This window comes from Vigna unguiculata, chromosome 3 (assembly GCF_004118075.2).
Source record: "Vigna unguiculata cultivar IT97K-499-35 chromosome 3, ASM411807v1, whole genome shotgun sequence".
NCBI lineage: Eukaryota > Viridiplantae > Streptophyta > Magnoliopsida > Fabales > Fabaceae > Vigna > Vigna unguiculata.
In genome coordinates, this window is record NC_040281.1 from 11,236,793 (window position 1) to 11,250,961 (window position 14,169).

Consider the following 14,169-nt stretch of genomic DNA (forward strand, 5'->3'; position numbering starts at 1 on the left):
TGATTCATTCCGATCAAGTTGACTTGTTAAGGATGAAAGTTCTCTCTCTCGTAATTTAATGGAGTCATTGATTTTGGAATCAAGGAATCTTTCCCCATAACTAAAGAAAAATATTTATATATTTTTATGTCAAAGGTGACACGTTATTTTCAGATAAAATTGTACACACAATCCATATTTTGTCCCTAAATAAATTGTGGTAGTTTCATCTTCAAATCAAAACGAAATTATTATTCACAAAAAAATTGTTACAACAAACAAATTCTCTCCCAGTCTTAAGATTAGTTTTTTAAAGTTGTTTCAGAAAAGTATGGCAGTATCACAAAAATTTTTCACTGGCAAGGAAATTGTTCTGTCATAAAAACTTTGTCCATCTTTTTTTTTCTTTTGGTGAATATGATGTTTTGTCTCTTTATATAGATTTTAGTTACTGTTGCCCTATTCCATTTAATTTTATTAAATATGAATTATATTATTTGTCAATCTTCGTAATGATAATTTACAATCACACTGTTTTCTTTTGAAACACAACACTTATGGTATATAAAATATTCCGCTTCATTAATTTGAACGTTAATATACATCGCAATTTTCTGGAATAATCCCCCTGATGACAGCTAGGGTCAAATTAGAGTTTCTCATATGACATCTACTTGACTCTAATAAAATAAAAATTTGTTTCTACAATCATCATCTCAAGTTTAGTCGTAATTACGTGTTAAGCAGTAATTTAAAAGTTCTTTATCACTCACTTACTTTCTTAGTCATCATAAATTCATCATATTTTACCTATTTGAGATATTGATTTAATAATGAAATAAGTAAAAGACATGTTTTATATAATAGCAAATTAGTATTTGACTACTAATCATGGTTAGCTCAAGACTAAAGCAAGTAGCACCAGTGCAGGAATTTTGCAGCGGTTGTTTTTAATATTTTGCACCAGTTTCTAAACCAAAGCATATTAGGACGAAATCAAAAGGGGAATGCTTTTGGCATCGGGTGTGAACTGAAGCCATAGAGCAACCTTCTGCCTTGGTTCAACAGCACCCGAAGCCATATATAGCTCCATGTTTCTACTTCGGTTCAAGCTTACCCGAAGCCATATATCCAACCGATTATCGTGCAATCGAGGCCATATATGTTACTAAATTTTTAATTTATTTAAAAATTCGATGAGTTTTTGGCCTCGATTTTGGTTTGAACCGAGGCCATATACCATATTTTTGCCTCGGTTCTGGTAAGCACACATCTAAAATATTTTTTTTTAATTTGAATATTTATTTTTCTTTTATAATTTTTTAAAATTATCTTTAAATTTTATCAACTAGGTTTCATTAACATTTGCGAATTTAATAATATTTTGATTTTCATGAAATTTTATTTGGTATTCTAATTTGAAATATATACAATTATAATTTATTTATAAATATTTGATATTGAAGAAATAAGAATATCATCATTTTAATATTAAATATTTGATAATATTATGTTTCCTTTATAGTAATTTATTATTTTATAAAAATTAGTTAATTGATATTGAAATAATAAGAAAGCATGTACGAGTACGAGTATATACCTGTTACTTGATGAGGATGTGGATGAGAAAAAAATTTGATACCCGTTAAATTTGAATATGAGAATGAGTTTCTCCTTTTCTTTAAGAATGAATATGCGACGGCGAAACCTGTTCCCACCCTACTTTATTGCCATCTTTACAAACAAGTAAAGTCTTCGCTTTAGACTTAAAAAAAAAGTCTCAAATTTTATTTTGTAGTACTAATTACTTGTTTTAGGTTTCCAATAAAATATTACCTAAAAAAATCAATTTCTTAAGTTTGTCTAAGACCTTCGAAATCCTTAAACTAATCTTTCTAACCATATTTAAAATTAACAGTTATTTAGGGTACTTGCTAGTTTTTGGTTTTAAAATATCTGTTTGAAAGTAAAATATCTTGGATAAAAATTGTTGAAATGGTTTTTAGGACAATTTAGAAACGCGTTTATATTTCAAAGCAAACAAACAATTTTATGAATTTGGTCAAAATGAGTGTTATATGCATGTTTTTTGTAAGGTATGCGGCGATTTCCGTGTAAGAGAAGTAGAAAATCAATCTTAGCCCATACATGTAATAAAGTTGCAAAATCAATACGAATAATTGTGTTGCGTAATTAATAATTTAACCTAAAGAAAACACATATTGCCTACCTCCACCAAATCTTCCTTTCTTCGAACAATTTTTAGGAACCAAAATTTCATTAATTTCTTTTCCTAGAATTTTGGATATATATATATATATATATATATATATATATATATATATATATATATATATATATACGGCTTAAATAATTCTATTTCCTTGAGATCAAATTCCAAACTCTATTAGTTTGTACACGTGTTTATATTAGTTTGTTGGTTAAAATACTTTGTTGATCCTCGTTTTTGAATAAAAATCTTAATTTGGTTCTCGTAGTTTTGTTAGTCTCAATTAGGTCTATATTTTTGTAAATTAGTATCAATTAGGTTCTTTCCGTTAGTATAGAACTAACACTGTAGGTGCCACGTGTCAGCTCCTCATTTTTTTTAATTTTTTTAATTTTTTAATTTTTTTTAAAAAATATTTATGTCACGTGTCACTTCTGTAGTGTGCCACGTGTCAATCTAATATGGTGACACGTGTCAAATTATTGTATGAATTTCAATTTGGTTCTCATATTTTTTAATTTGATTTTATTTGAGTTCCAAATTTTTTTAAAAATTTTCAATTTTAGGCACTCAAAATTTAGACCAAATTTTTCTTTTATATAATGTTATTATTATTTTTATTAAAATTTATATTTATATTAAATATTTTAATAATATTAATTGTATTTAATATTTAATATTTAAATTTTAAATATATTTATTTTAATCTGTTATAAAATTGTTTTAAAATTTTACATTTGAATTTATAAAATTGTTATTTTTAAGCCAACTCTAAAATATTGTTGATATAGAATGTTATACAAATATTTCGAATATAAATTTATTAATCTTTATATTTATAATTTTAAAATAAAATTTAAATAAAGTTTAATGTAAAATATAAATATAAATTAAATTATTGTTAAAAATATGTAATGGAAATATCACTTGTAATAAAAGTATCATCATTACATTTATATAAAAATTAAATTTGGTCTAAATTTGGAGCACATGAAATTATTATTATTTTTTAAATTTGGGACTGAAATCAAATCAAATTAACAAATATGAGGACCAAATTAAGATTTATATAATAAATTAACACGTGTCACCATATTAGATTGACACGTGGTACACTACAAGCGTGACACGTGGCATAAATATTTTTTTAAAAAAATTCAAAAATTCAAAAAAAAAATTAAAAAAATTCAAAAAAATGAGGAGTTGACACATGGTACATACTTAACAGTGTTAGTTCTATATTAACGGAAATAACCTAATTAATACTAATTTAAAAAAATGTGAACCTAATTGAAATTAATAAAAATACAAAGAACAGATTAAAATTTTGGTAAAAAACAAGGATCAACGTATTTTAACCTAGTTTCTATGCGTGTCTTTTTTTTTTTTTTTACCGTTCAGAATAGTTTGACCAGGTTCTTTACATTTAATAAACTCAGCATTTTAGTGTTTTGAAAACCTTAATATAATATTATAATTTTCCAAAAACTTGTTCAAATGTGGTGAGTGGTCAACGTAGTAGTCTTTGTACTGAACACTTAGTTAGTGAGACTTTGAGAGTGATAGATCGACAAACTATAACCATGGAAAAATTAAGTCCAACTTATTATGTCACATTCTCCTTTTCTATACGTTTTCATCAATATTAATTATTACTATCAAATATAAATAATGAATACTGAAAATTCTAACAAATTAGGATTTGAATATTCTTTGAAGGTGAAGTTTCATTTCTGGGGTTATTAAAAATATAACAGAAGAAAAATTCAATTTCATTCTTCTGTTTTCCAATCGTTTTCTCCTTTTACTAGCCTACCTTTCTTATATCAGAAAAAAAGGATTGTTTCTGCATTAGCACAGAAATGGGTTCTCAAATAAAGAGGGATATTTTCATCCATGTTTTCTTGTATTCTTTGCTGAGTTATGTTATGGTAGGTAATGGTGTTGAAAGCGACATCTCGTGCTTAAAATCCATTAAGGATTCCTTGGAAGATCATTTTAATTTCTTAACAAGCTGGAACTTCGACAACAGAACCGAAGGTTTCATATGCACATTTGTGGGCGTTTCATGCTGGCATCCGGATGAGAATAAAGTGTTGAGTATCTCACTGCAAAACATGGGGTTGAAGGGTGAGTTTCCACAGGGAATTAGGAATTGCTTGTCTTTAATAGCCTTAAGCTTTTCGCACAATAACCTAACAGGACCCATCCCCTCGGATATATCAACGTTAATCACAACAAGTTAAGTGGCCACATCCCTCAAGAACTTGGGCAGCTTCCCGTGATCAAAGCAGTTTCTTTTGCCAACAATTATCTATCAGGGTCGGTGCCTTTGTTCTTCCCAAGCTCCACTTTTGTTGATTACGCCAATAATGAAGAACTTTGTGGTGGGTCTTTGCCACCATGTTCATTGGACAGCTCAAATGATTTCCCTCAATCGTTCAAGCGGGGTCTTGCTGTTGGCTATGCTTTTTCAGTGACTTCTGTTATTGTCATTTACATCTCCTACTGTGCACCTTGGGAACAATCACAGCATGGAAGGAACAAGCACCGGAAGAAGGCTAAAGAATTAAGTACAATTTTTTGGTCCATTGCTGGGAGAAAGACACCTACTCCTCAAGCTCCTGCCGAACAGGAATTGCAACCTCTGCAGTTGCAGGAGAAAATCATCAAAGAGGTGCTTTCTGTCCCTACCCTACCATATCTATCTCTGGATCAAGTTTCGTTTGTTTTCAAGATATATTCATAATAAAATAAACATCCAATCAATAAATATGTAAAAACTAATTTTTCATTGGTATATACATGTTTAGTTATGTGCATAAAACACCTAAGGTAAAAAGGAGAATGTGCGGGAAATAGAACCAAATCAGAAGAACTCAGTGAGACTAAAATGTAGGCTAGGCACACGTACAAGCTAAGTGACAGGGTGAGATTCAGACAGACAGAGAATTATACTGATAAAACATGTAGGCTAGGCACAGTAGCTTTGGCTGCTGGCAAACCAAAGGTGAAATGGCACATCATGTTACTGGACCAAGTTTGCAAACAAATAATCCCTTCTAATTACAACACTTGAAGCATAACAGATATATCTGGAACAAAGACAAAATAGGCATAGGTTAGGTACTGTGCAAGCAGAGGACACCTTGTGTCTATTGTTGATTAAGGAGGTTATTGCTGGAGGTCTGTAATAAATTATAGTAGTATTAATGTATTATAATGATTTTTAGCATTGATTAATATGTTTGTGGTTGCATAAACAGATTTCTGTAGTAACAGAGAGAATGAAGTCGACGATGAGGTTCAACGAAGTCAGAGATGCAACAGATTGCTTTTCCATAGACAAGGCCATTGGGATGGGGAAAATTGGAATAATGTACGAGGGAAGGCTACCCAATGGTTGGAACCTTGCCATTAAGAGACTATTCGATTCCAAACAATACAAGAAACAATTTCTTTTGGAAATAAGAATTCTGGGTAAGTACAGGCACAGAAATATAGTTCCCTTACTTGGGTTCTGCGTAGAAGGAAAAGAAAGGATTTTGGTATACCAGTTCATGTCAAATGGAAGGCTTTCAAAATGGTTGAGTCCTTTAGAAGGTGAAGTTACATTGAAATGGCCTCAGAGAATCAAAATAGCAATTGGGGTAGCAAGAGGCTTATCCTGGCTCCACCACATATGCAACTTGCATGTTGTGCATCTCAATATAAGTTCTGAGTGTATCTTGCTGGATAAGAATTTTGAACCAAGATTATCCAACTTTGGAAAGGCCAAGTTTGTGAATCCCAACATTGAAGACAGTGCAAACACAATGTTTTATGTGAGTGATGGGAAGAAGGACGTGTATGACTTTGGTAGCTTGCTATTTGAGCTAATCACAGGGAAAACATTGAAGGAGTTGTCGTGTTCATTCAGTACTACTACTACTACTACTACTTCAACTAACCTATCTGGAAATTCAAACTTTATTAACGCAATTCATGAATCTCTGATGGGGAAAGGTTTCGAAAACGATGTCTACACTCTCATCAAACTTGCATGCAAGTGTGTTCCGCCTTTCACAGATGAAAGGCCAACGATGCTTCAAGTTTACGACACTCTGAGGGATATATATGGTGAAGGACATTAATATAGTCATGGCTCTCAGTCACTCAACCTCCCTGCTTCTTCTTCTATAGTATATAAACTTTTTTACCTCTAAAGCAAGATTAAGAAAGTTAGTAATCATGTTATGTAGTCCTTTATTTAGTATAATTATTAGACTTTGTGTTCTAAATATGATCATCACTATTATAGTTTTATATTTATAGTAAGATTTTGTGTGTGTGTGTGATCAATTGCTTATATTCATTTTTTCTTAAGTTTTAGTTGAATTTATTTATATAATTAAGATCAAATTCTCTTACAAAAAATCATAATTAAATATTAAATACAAATCATTTTATGACAATATTTTTAATGTCTTGAAAACAGGAGACTCTTACTTTTTTTTTTTTTTATCTTGAGAGTTTCTTTTAAATGACCAATCTCAATTACAATTCGAAATAACTAGTTATACATGCTTGTGTGAGAATATAAAAAGTAATTTCTTAAACTATTTCAACGGTATTAAATTTAATTGAATGTACTTTACAGGTATCTAAAAGTAAAATTTCTAATTATAGAGTTAGTTTTTCTTGTTTTGAAACAATTAACTTTTTCACCAATAAAAACGTAATTCATTTAGTTTTATAGTTCCTAGTTAAACTTTCACTTATTTCGATTTCCTTTTCCTTTATTTTGATTGTGTAAGTTTCATTCCTTCAACTCCATCACTAAAAATTTGGACCAACAATTTTTTTTTCTATGCAAAAATTAGGAGATATTATTGAGAATAAGAATTTGATCATGTTACAGGATATTTAGGTGTTCTTTCAAATGCAAACTGATATAATGAAGTTTCTAACCAAAAGAGAAAAACATAAGGGTTTTTAAAATTAATTCATATTCATACAATTCAAAAATTCATCATCATGTGATACAGAGATTTCAAAAATATATATTACTACAAAATTGTAATAACAAGAAAAGTTAAAGTTACTTATAGGAAGTGATATAGTTATGGTGTTGGTTACTATAAAATGTTAGTAAGGTCGGGATCCGATATAATTGCCTGGAGGGTAATAGTTGCAGATGATATAAATAGCATTATTGTCACACTTGGCTCTAGCACATCCAACACTCTTTGTGTCCTTCCAAACCACTTGAGTGTAATGTAAGCACTCATCCTTAACACACTTGTTGCTCTTCTCATCATAATTTGGCTTCTCTCCCACCCACATTTTCACCGAGTCCCTGCCACTAAATTCACCATATCCCATCGCCAAGTTCTCCCCATAAGGCCCCATAGAGTGCTCAAATTCGCAGGTTTTTTTCTTCGAGTTCACGTAATTCTGCCCATAGGTCACAAGGGTTTCATTCCATACCAATGGTTCAACACCAACCTCTTTACGAGCTTTGTTGTGCTCGTCAAGGAAATCTTTTGAGGAGCTCTGTGCCAAGCAAATGCTGCACATTGAAATAATGGTGAGGATAAACACAAGATTTGAGATCTTCATTGTTTCTTAATTGTTTTTTATATTGAAACTTCGATCGAGCACAACATATATATTGTTGTAAAGACGCAATGTATGGTGCAAAATAAACAATGACGTGTGGATGTAAACATAACAACATCTTGTGTGAATGCAGTGAGTATCCTCCTTTTTCGCTCATTCTCTATCTCTACATTTGATGTACAAAATGTAGAGACTACATGATAGGGAAGGTGTCGAAGACACCGCAACCAAGAATATATTTCTCTATAAGTTACAATTATTAAAAATGTTATATTATAGATAAAATTTATTAATCATAGTAAAATTTTTTAAATAAATGTTACTATAAATAATATTAATTACCATATTGCAACATTTTTTAAATAAATGTCACTATAAATAAAATTAAGTTTCCTTTTATATTTTTTAACATATTATCATATCTTTTATAATGACATTATTACATTATTTATATTTCAAACAATTTGTCAAATTTGGAAAAGAGAATAACACTTCTCTTTATCTTCATTTTCGGGCTTTTCCATTTCATTGATATTTAATTCATGTATTAAACGCGATGAAGCTTCTGTATTCCACTTCAAGTTTCATAAGGGAGTTAGTTTGCCATGGTCTTGCCATGACACCATCTTTTAGTGTTATGAATAATTGTCTTATTGGAAATAGACCTCCTGACCTTGACTTTGAATGTTTACCACTAAATCAAAAACTATAATTAGTGATTTTGTACTTAAGATTCTAGTAACCAAAGTGTCATGATTTACATACCCTCCACCATACACCTCACAACAATTTAATTATCATTGGGTCACATGATGGTAATTAAAAATATTAAAATGTTTAAAGTTAAATTACCACAATTTTAAAAATGTGGTCTAAACTATCAACATTTTTATAACTATCAATATTTTTTACCATATTGCTTAAAACAACTAGGCAAGATTTTTTGTATGCTCTATAGTTTTAAGGCAAATAAAACTCACTATATAATCAACAATAAGAAACCGTGACTTATTCCTATTTTATGTAATTGTTTTTCATTTGTTGCTCTGACAGCATTGTCTAATCTATAGGTATAAAGAAGATTCATAGTGTATGGTATAACTGAGAAGGAAACAACACAATTAGAAGGTCACAATTTTATTGATTTATCAAAATTTTCTATGGGTAACATTTAAATAAATGTTGTCTAAATAATCAACGGTTTATAAAATGTGGCCTTTAGTAGTTTTAAGCCACACTTATATATTTTTGACATTTTCTATGTTTAAGAAATAATTTTATACATGTGGGTTAGTTCAGTGGGTCTAAAGTAAAAAAATAGTGTAGGTATGATTTAGGCCAAGTAGAGTTTACACATAAATAGTGACATTAGTTCTTCAATATATAGTGAAATATTTATCAAGTTTTTGTAATTATTTAGTGATGTATTTAGCTTGTTGAGGGTTTATATATTTTGTTTTAACTTGTTCTATATATTTGAAAAACCTGGTGATTTATTTTAAATTTTCTTTGATTGATTCTATAGTCCCTTGATGGCCATATAACATTTATTATCTATGGTTGTCAGATTAGAAAATTCACATGGAAAGGAAAATTATTTTACCATTAGACTCCCTCCTTCATTTGCATTGGTATCTCTTAATGATTAACTGGACACTGATAGCTTACCTTATACTTCTTAAAATGTCATAAGTAAACTTGTTGTGAAAAATAGTGCTAAGCATAAATACACATTTCCTCATTCCCTCTGTTGCGAAACCTCTCTCTGTATGTATAAATACACAAGTCTATGTACATTGATGACAAGCTTTTACAAAATTAATATAAAATTCTATCCTTTCTTCCTTACCTTTCCTTTTCTCTCTATCCCGGTTCTGTTATCCTTTCATAATCTTCTTTTATAATTTCTTTTCTTTTGTTTGATGATATATTTTCAAGAGAATTAAATTAAATAACAAAAACATCTTATCACATGTTTCTTCAAGTTATATTAAGATTCATGCGTCAAGATTAAGTAAGTTAGTAATCATGTTAAGTGTAACCCTTAATTTAGTATAATTATTAGACTTTGTGTTCACTCTATAAATTTTGAACCAACAACTTTTTTCTCTGCAAAATTTAGGAGATATAATTGAGAATAAGAATTAGTTTGATCATGTTACAGAATATTCGTGTGTTCTTTCAAATGAGAACATGATATAATGGAGTTTTTTGACCAGAAGAGACAAACACTAGGGTTTTTAAAATTACTACATATTCATATATTTCCAAAATTTATTATCATGTGATATAAAGCTTACAAAATTGTATATTTCTACTAAATGGCAATTCTTCTTGCCGTTTAATAGTTACATCGTTCAAGAGTTGAGATCTAAAACAATTTAAATATCTTTTTCTTTTTTTCATCATTAAAGATGTCTTTTAAGGACTAGATCGCGATGGAATACAAACTTAAAAACGTTGCCAATAAACGGATTTGGGATTGAAACAATAATGGTAAGAAAAATTAAAGTTCGTTATAGGGAGTGATATAGTTATGGGATTGGTTACTTTGAAATCGGATAAGGCCGCACTCCAACGTAATTGCCCGGAGGGTTATAGTTGCAGATAACATACATCCAATTATTGTCACACTTGGTTCTAGAACATCCAACACTCTCCGTGTCGCCCCAAACCACCTGAACGTAATGCAAACACTCTTCCTTAACACACTCGTTCGTCTTCTCATCATAAAACTCCTTCTCTGCCACCCACGTTTTCACCGAGTCCACGCCACTCAAGTCACCAGAACCTTGTGCCAAGTTCTCCCCATAAGGCCCATTAGAGTGCTCAAATGCACATGTTTTTTTCTTTGATTCCACATAATTCTTCCCATAGGCCACAAGGGTTTCGTCCCATACCAGTGGTTTAACACCAACCTCTTTACGAGCTTTGTTGTGCTCATCAAGGAAATCTTGCGGGGAGTTTTGTGCCAAGCAAATGCTGCACATTGAGATAATGGTAAGGATGAACACAAGATTTGAGGTCTTCATTGTTGCTTAATTGTTTTTTATATTCAGACTTCAATCCAGCATAACATATATATTGTTGTATGGGATGCAATGCATGGTGCAAAATAAACCATGATGCGTGGACGTAAACATATCAGCATTTTACGTGAATGCAGTGGGTAGCCTCTTACAACTGAGAGAATTTTTTTCTTAACCAACACATTGATGAAGCTTAGTTAATTAATGGTTTATATCAAACAAAGATTTACGTTATGAATGTCGTAGCATACATGTCATCTTGATACATGTCTTGAAATAAACTAATTAAGATATGAATTGCTTTGAAAGTATTTTAACATTTAAAAAAACTAATTATATTATTAATATTTTAATTATATTTTATATTTTAATTTTAAATACAAGTATATAATATTATTTTACTAAAATGAATTATTAAGTAAGTATTTATTTCAAACATTGTCATCGTAAAATTTTCCTTTCTTTTATTTCAAGTAGTCAATTCTAAATGTGAAATGTTAAGTTTACGTGAAATTCGGACTAAATTATAAAGTATTATTAGTATAATAAACTTTATATATATATATATATATATATATATATATATATATATATATTAAGTATCCTTTTATACCATATATAAATAAAATATGTGGTTAATCTCATTAAATGGTATATATTATTGCTATTTTATAACAGATTTTATGCGCCTAGAAATCCTATAAAAACAGATTTCTATTAAACCATTGTTTATGTTGGTATGTCTACAATCGGTAAAAGAGATAGATGCCAATGTTATTAAATTAAGGTATAACATGTGTATATTTATTTCAAGAATTAAATAATGGTATAACATGTCTATCTTTTATTTTTCATTTCCACTGCATCCTAGATTTTAAGAATAAACAAAGGAGAGTGACTATTGCCACTATGAAATTAAAAGTTATAGAATTTCTCGAAGTCAATAGTTTCATTAATAAGGAAGAAAGATTGTTTTGTACATAAAAAATATTAGAATAGCAGTAGTAACACTACAAGAATGTAAGCTATTTTCGTCGGCCAAAAATGTGCATCACCAGTATAAAATTGACGAAAAGAGGACGAAGGTATTGGTTCAACGATGACAACATGGACCACACCCATTTTCTGGATGTAAAACTTATTTGTGTCGGCTAAATGAGGATGAACATTTGTTGCTTATTTATCAATGGCTCAATCGACGAAAACACATAAAAAATATAATATTAATTTCACATGCGTGGGTCAAGCCCACGAACACCTAAAATTACTAAAAAAATTTAGACAGTTTTCATCGGTCAGGACGACGCAAATAGGGAGAATTCAACGCATTTTTTAACTTTTATGTGGGCTAAGCCTATGAATGATTGAAAATTAATGGCTGAAACAAGACTTTGTGTGGGTTCAGCTGATGCAAACAATTTGCACTTTAATCGTTAGCGTCAGCCTAGAGTGGGCATGGCCCACGCAAATACCTGCGAAACAAGTCAGGACCCTGCTAGGCGGTGATGAACCACCACACAACAAATAAACAAAAAATGCATTGAAGAACAGACCAAAGAACAACAAAACACAATGAAAAAAGAAATACAACTCTAGATCTAAGCTAAGACGGAGATGGCATCAAACGAAGCACACATACAATGTAGGGGTGATAAAGAAAAGTTGTAACACTAAGTATAAAGAACTAATTCCAGTAATGAAAGACAAAAAAAAACATATTCATTACCCTAAGTTCCATACAAGAAACAAAATAGAAGAAGAGAACATTACTTATATGAAATAAAAGCTCTAACAAGGAATGGAGTGCACAGTTCCTTGAAGTTGAGAGAGTGATGCAACTGTAGACCCAAGTGGTGATGTTAAAAAAGTCAAAGTGAGGGTGTGACTGTTGAGTGACTAGTAGTGTTTGAATAAGTATACATTCCTTAATCCCAAAACTCTCAACCAATGTAGTAAACCAAGTACAGTTCAACCCTCATAAGATAGTCATGTGAAAAAAACCAACAAGATATGTATATTTGAACTGAAAAAAGATGGGAAATGACTCAATCAAGAAAGTAAAGTACATGAGAAGAGTGGAGAAGGTTTTCGTTATCTGGACTTGAACCCAGGGTTAAACTGAACGCTTTAAACAATAAAAAGGATGGCTAGGCAATTCAACTATCTATGTAACATCCTGGCTGGATGTTACTAATTTAAATAATTAGAATATTAAGAAATACTATGATTGCATGTAATAAAACCTCATTCCCAAAAACGCAAGAAACTTAAACTTTATTTAAAGCGCCATAATTCAAATACATGAGTTCAAAACAACTATTACAAGGGTTAGTTAAAAATAACTATTTAAAAAAAATAGTAAAACTGATCCTTCAAAGGTTCCCATGCTAGTCCCTCTCTGGCTCTATAACTCACCAACTCCACCTGAAACATCATCTACTCCCTGTAACAAGTTACACGATCATCGTCAAACACAAGCAGATAGGGTGAGCTTACAAAATAAATAAATAATAAACATTACAGTGTAAATACACACTCGTCGGAGAACCTCCATCCTCTGATACTAGAAATCATGACCACCATCATGTACATCTATATTCTACATACTCTAATAATGACCTTAAGTTAACACTAGCCGCCACAAGCCACAACTTGTGATTCCACACTCTACAAGCCACCACTCGTAGATTACATGTGTGGAACTATCATGTTATGAACCACCATTCATAGCATAAGGTGGAGTTCCCAAATACAAACCACAATTCGTATTCTCAACACAAGATTCACAACATCACCGGCCACTACTTGTGATTGCCAATCAAGTGGAGCCAAACCATATGATCCATAACTCGCATGCTCACACCAGATATCACATATCACCAGGCCAAAACTCGGGATTGCCACGTTTATACCCTCCATTCTGAGCCACAACTCAAAGAATGTCCTCAGCAAGTTCCATACTCAAGGTATCATCGTAGACCACGCATGCTTTGAATGGAACAACCCATGTCCCTTGCGCTATCGCTTGGCATTGCCCAAGCGCCACTAGACAAAATTGCATCGCAGACCACTTGGTGGAATCCACACGTCGCCAAGAGCCACAGGCCCCAAGAGGTCTCTAATTTTTACAAGTATCACCTGGCAGGACCATCCTCACCGCCAAGCACCACGTGTTCCAATGGCCATTGCCCATACAGTTATTGCCTGGCCGAATCCTCTTCGCCGCAAAGTGCTACGCGCTCCATGCCCCCTGTTTTTGTAGCTATCACCTAGTGGTCTAGTTCGTCCACCAGGCGCTACACCAATAACGTGATTTATTGGTTTTTATGC

The 14,169-nt window shown here is 31.3% G+C and overlaps 2 protein-coding genes and 1 pseudogene across 2 annotated transcripts; 1 reads left to right on the forward strand and 2 right to left on the reverse strand.

The window, feature by feature from the left end:
* The first annotated feature begins 3,961 nt into the window (after positions 1 to 3,961).
* LOC114179278 lies at positions 3,962 to 6,468 on the forward strand (annotated as a pseudogene).
* A 732-nt stretch (positions 6,469 to 7,200) lies between these two features.
* LOC114174899 (pathogenesis-related protein 1A-like) lies at positions 7,201 to 7,811 on the reverse strand. The gene has a single exon (XM_028059633.1). The coding sequence runs from the start codon at positions 7,808 to 7,810 to the stop codon at positions 7,337 to 7,339; it is 474 nt and encodes a 157-aa protein (XP_027915434.1). The 5' UTR covers position 7,811; the 3' UTR covers positions 7,201 to 7,336.
* A 2,237-nt stretch (positions 7,812 to 10,048) lies between these two features.
* Positions 10,049 to 10,842, reverse strand: LOC114179940 (basic form of pathogenesis-related protein 1-like). Its single transcript, XM_028066454.1, has one exon. The coding sequence runs from the start codon at positions 10,840 to 10,842 to the stop codon at positions 10,357 to 10,359; it is 486 nt and encodes a 161-aa protein (XP_027922255.1). The 3' UTR covers positions 10,049 to 10,356.
* Between the last annotated feature and the right edge of the window lie 3,327 nt (positions 10,843 to 14,169).

Excerpts from the sequence above, each read along its gene's own strand:
- LOC114174899 (XM_028059633.1), bottom strand. The coding sequence starts at position 7,810 with ATGAAGATCTCAAATCTTGTGTTTATCCTCACCATTATTTCAATGTGC.
- LOC114179940 (XM_028066454.1), bottom strand. The coding sequence starts at position 10,842 with ATGAAGACCTCAAATCTTGTGTTCATCCTTACCATTATCTCAATGTGC.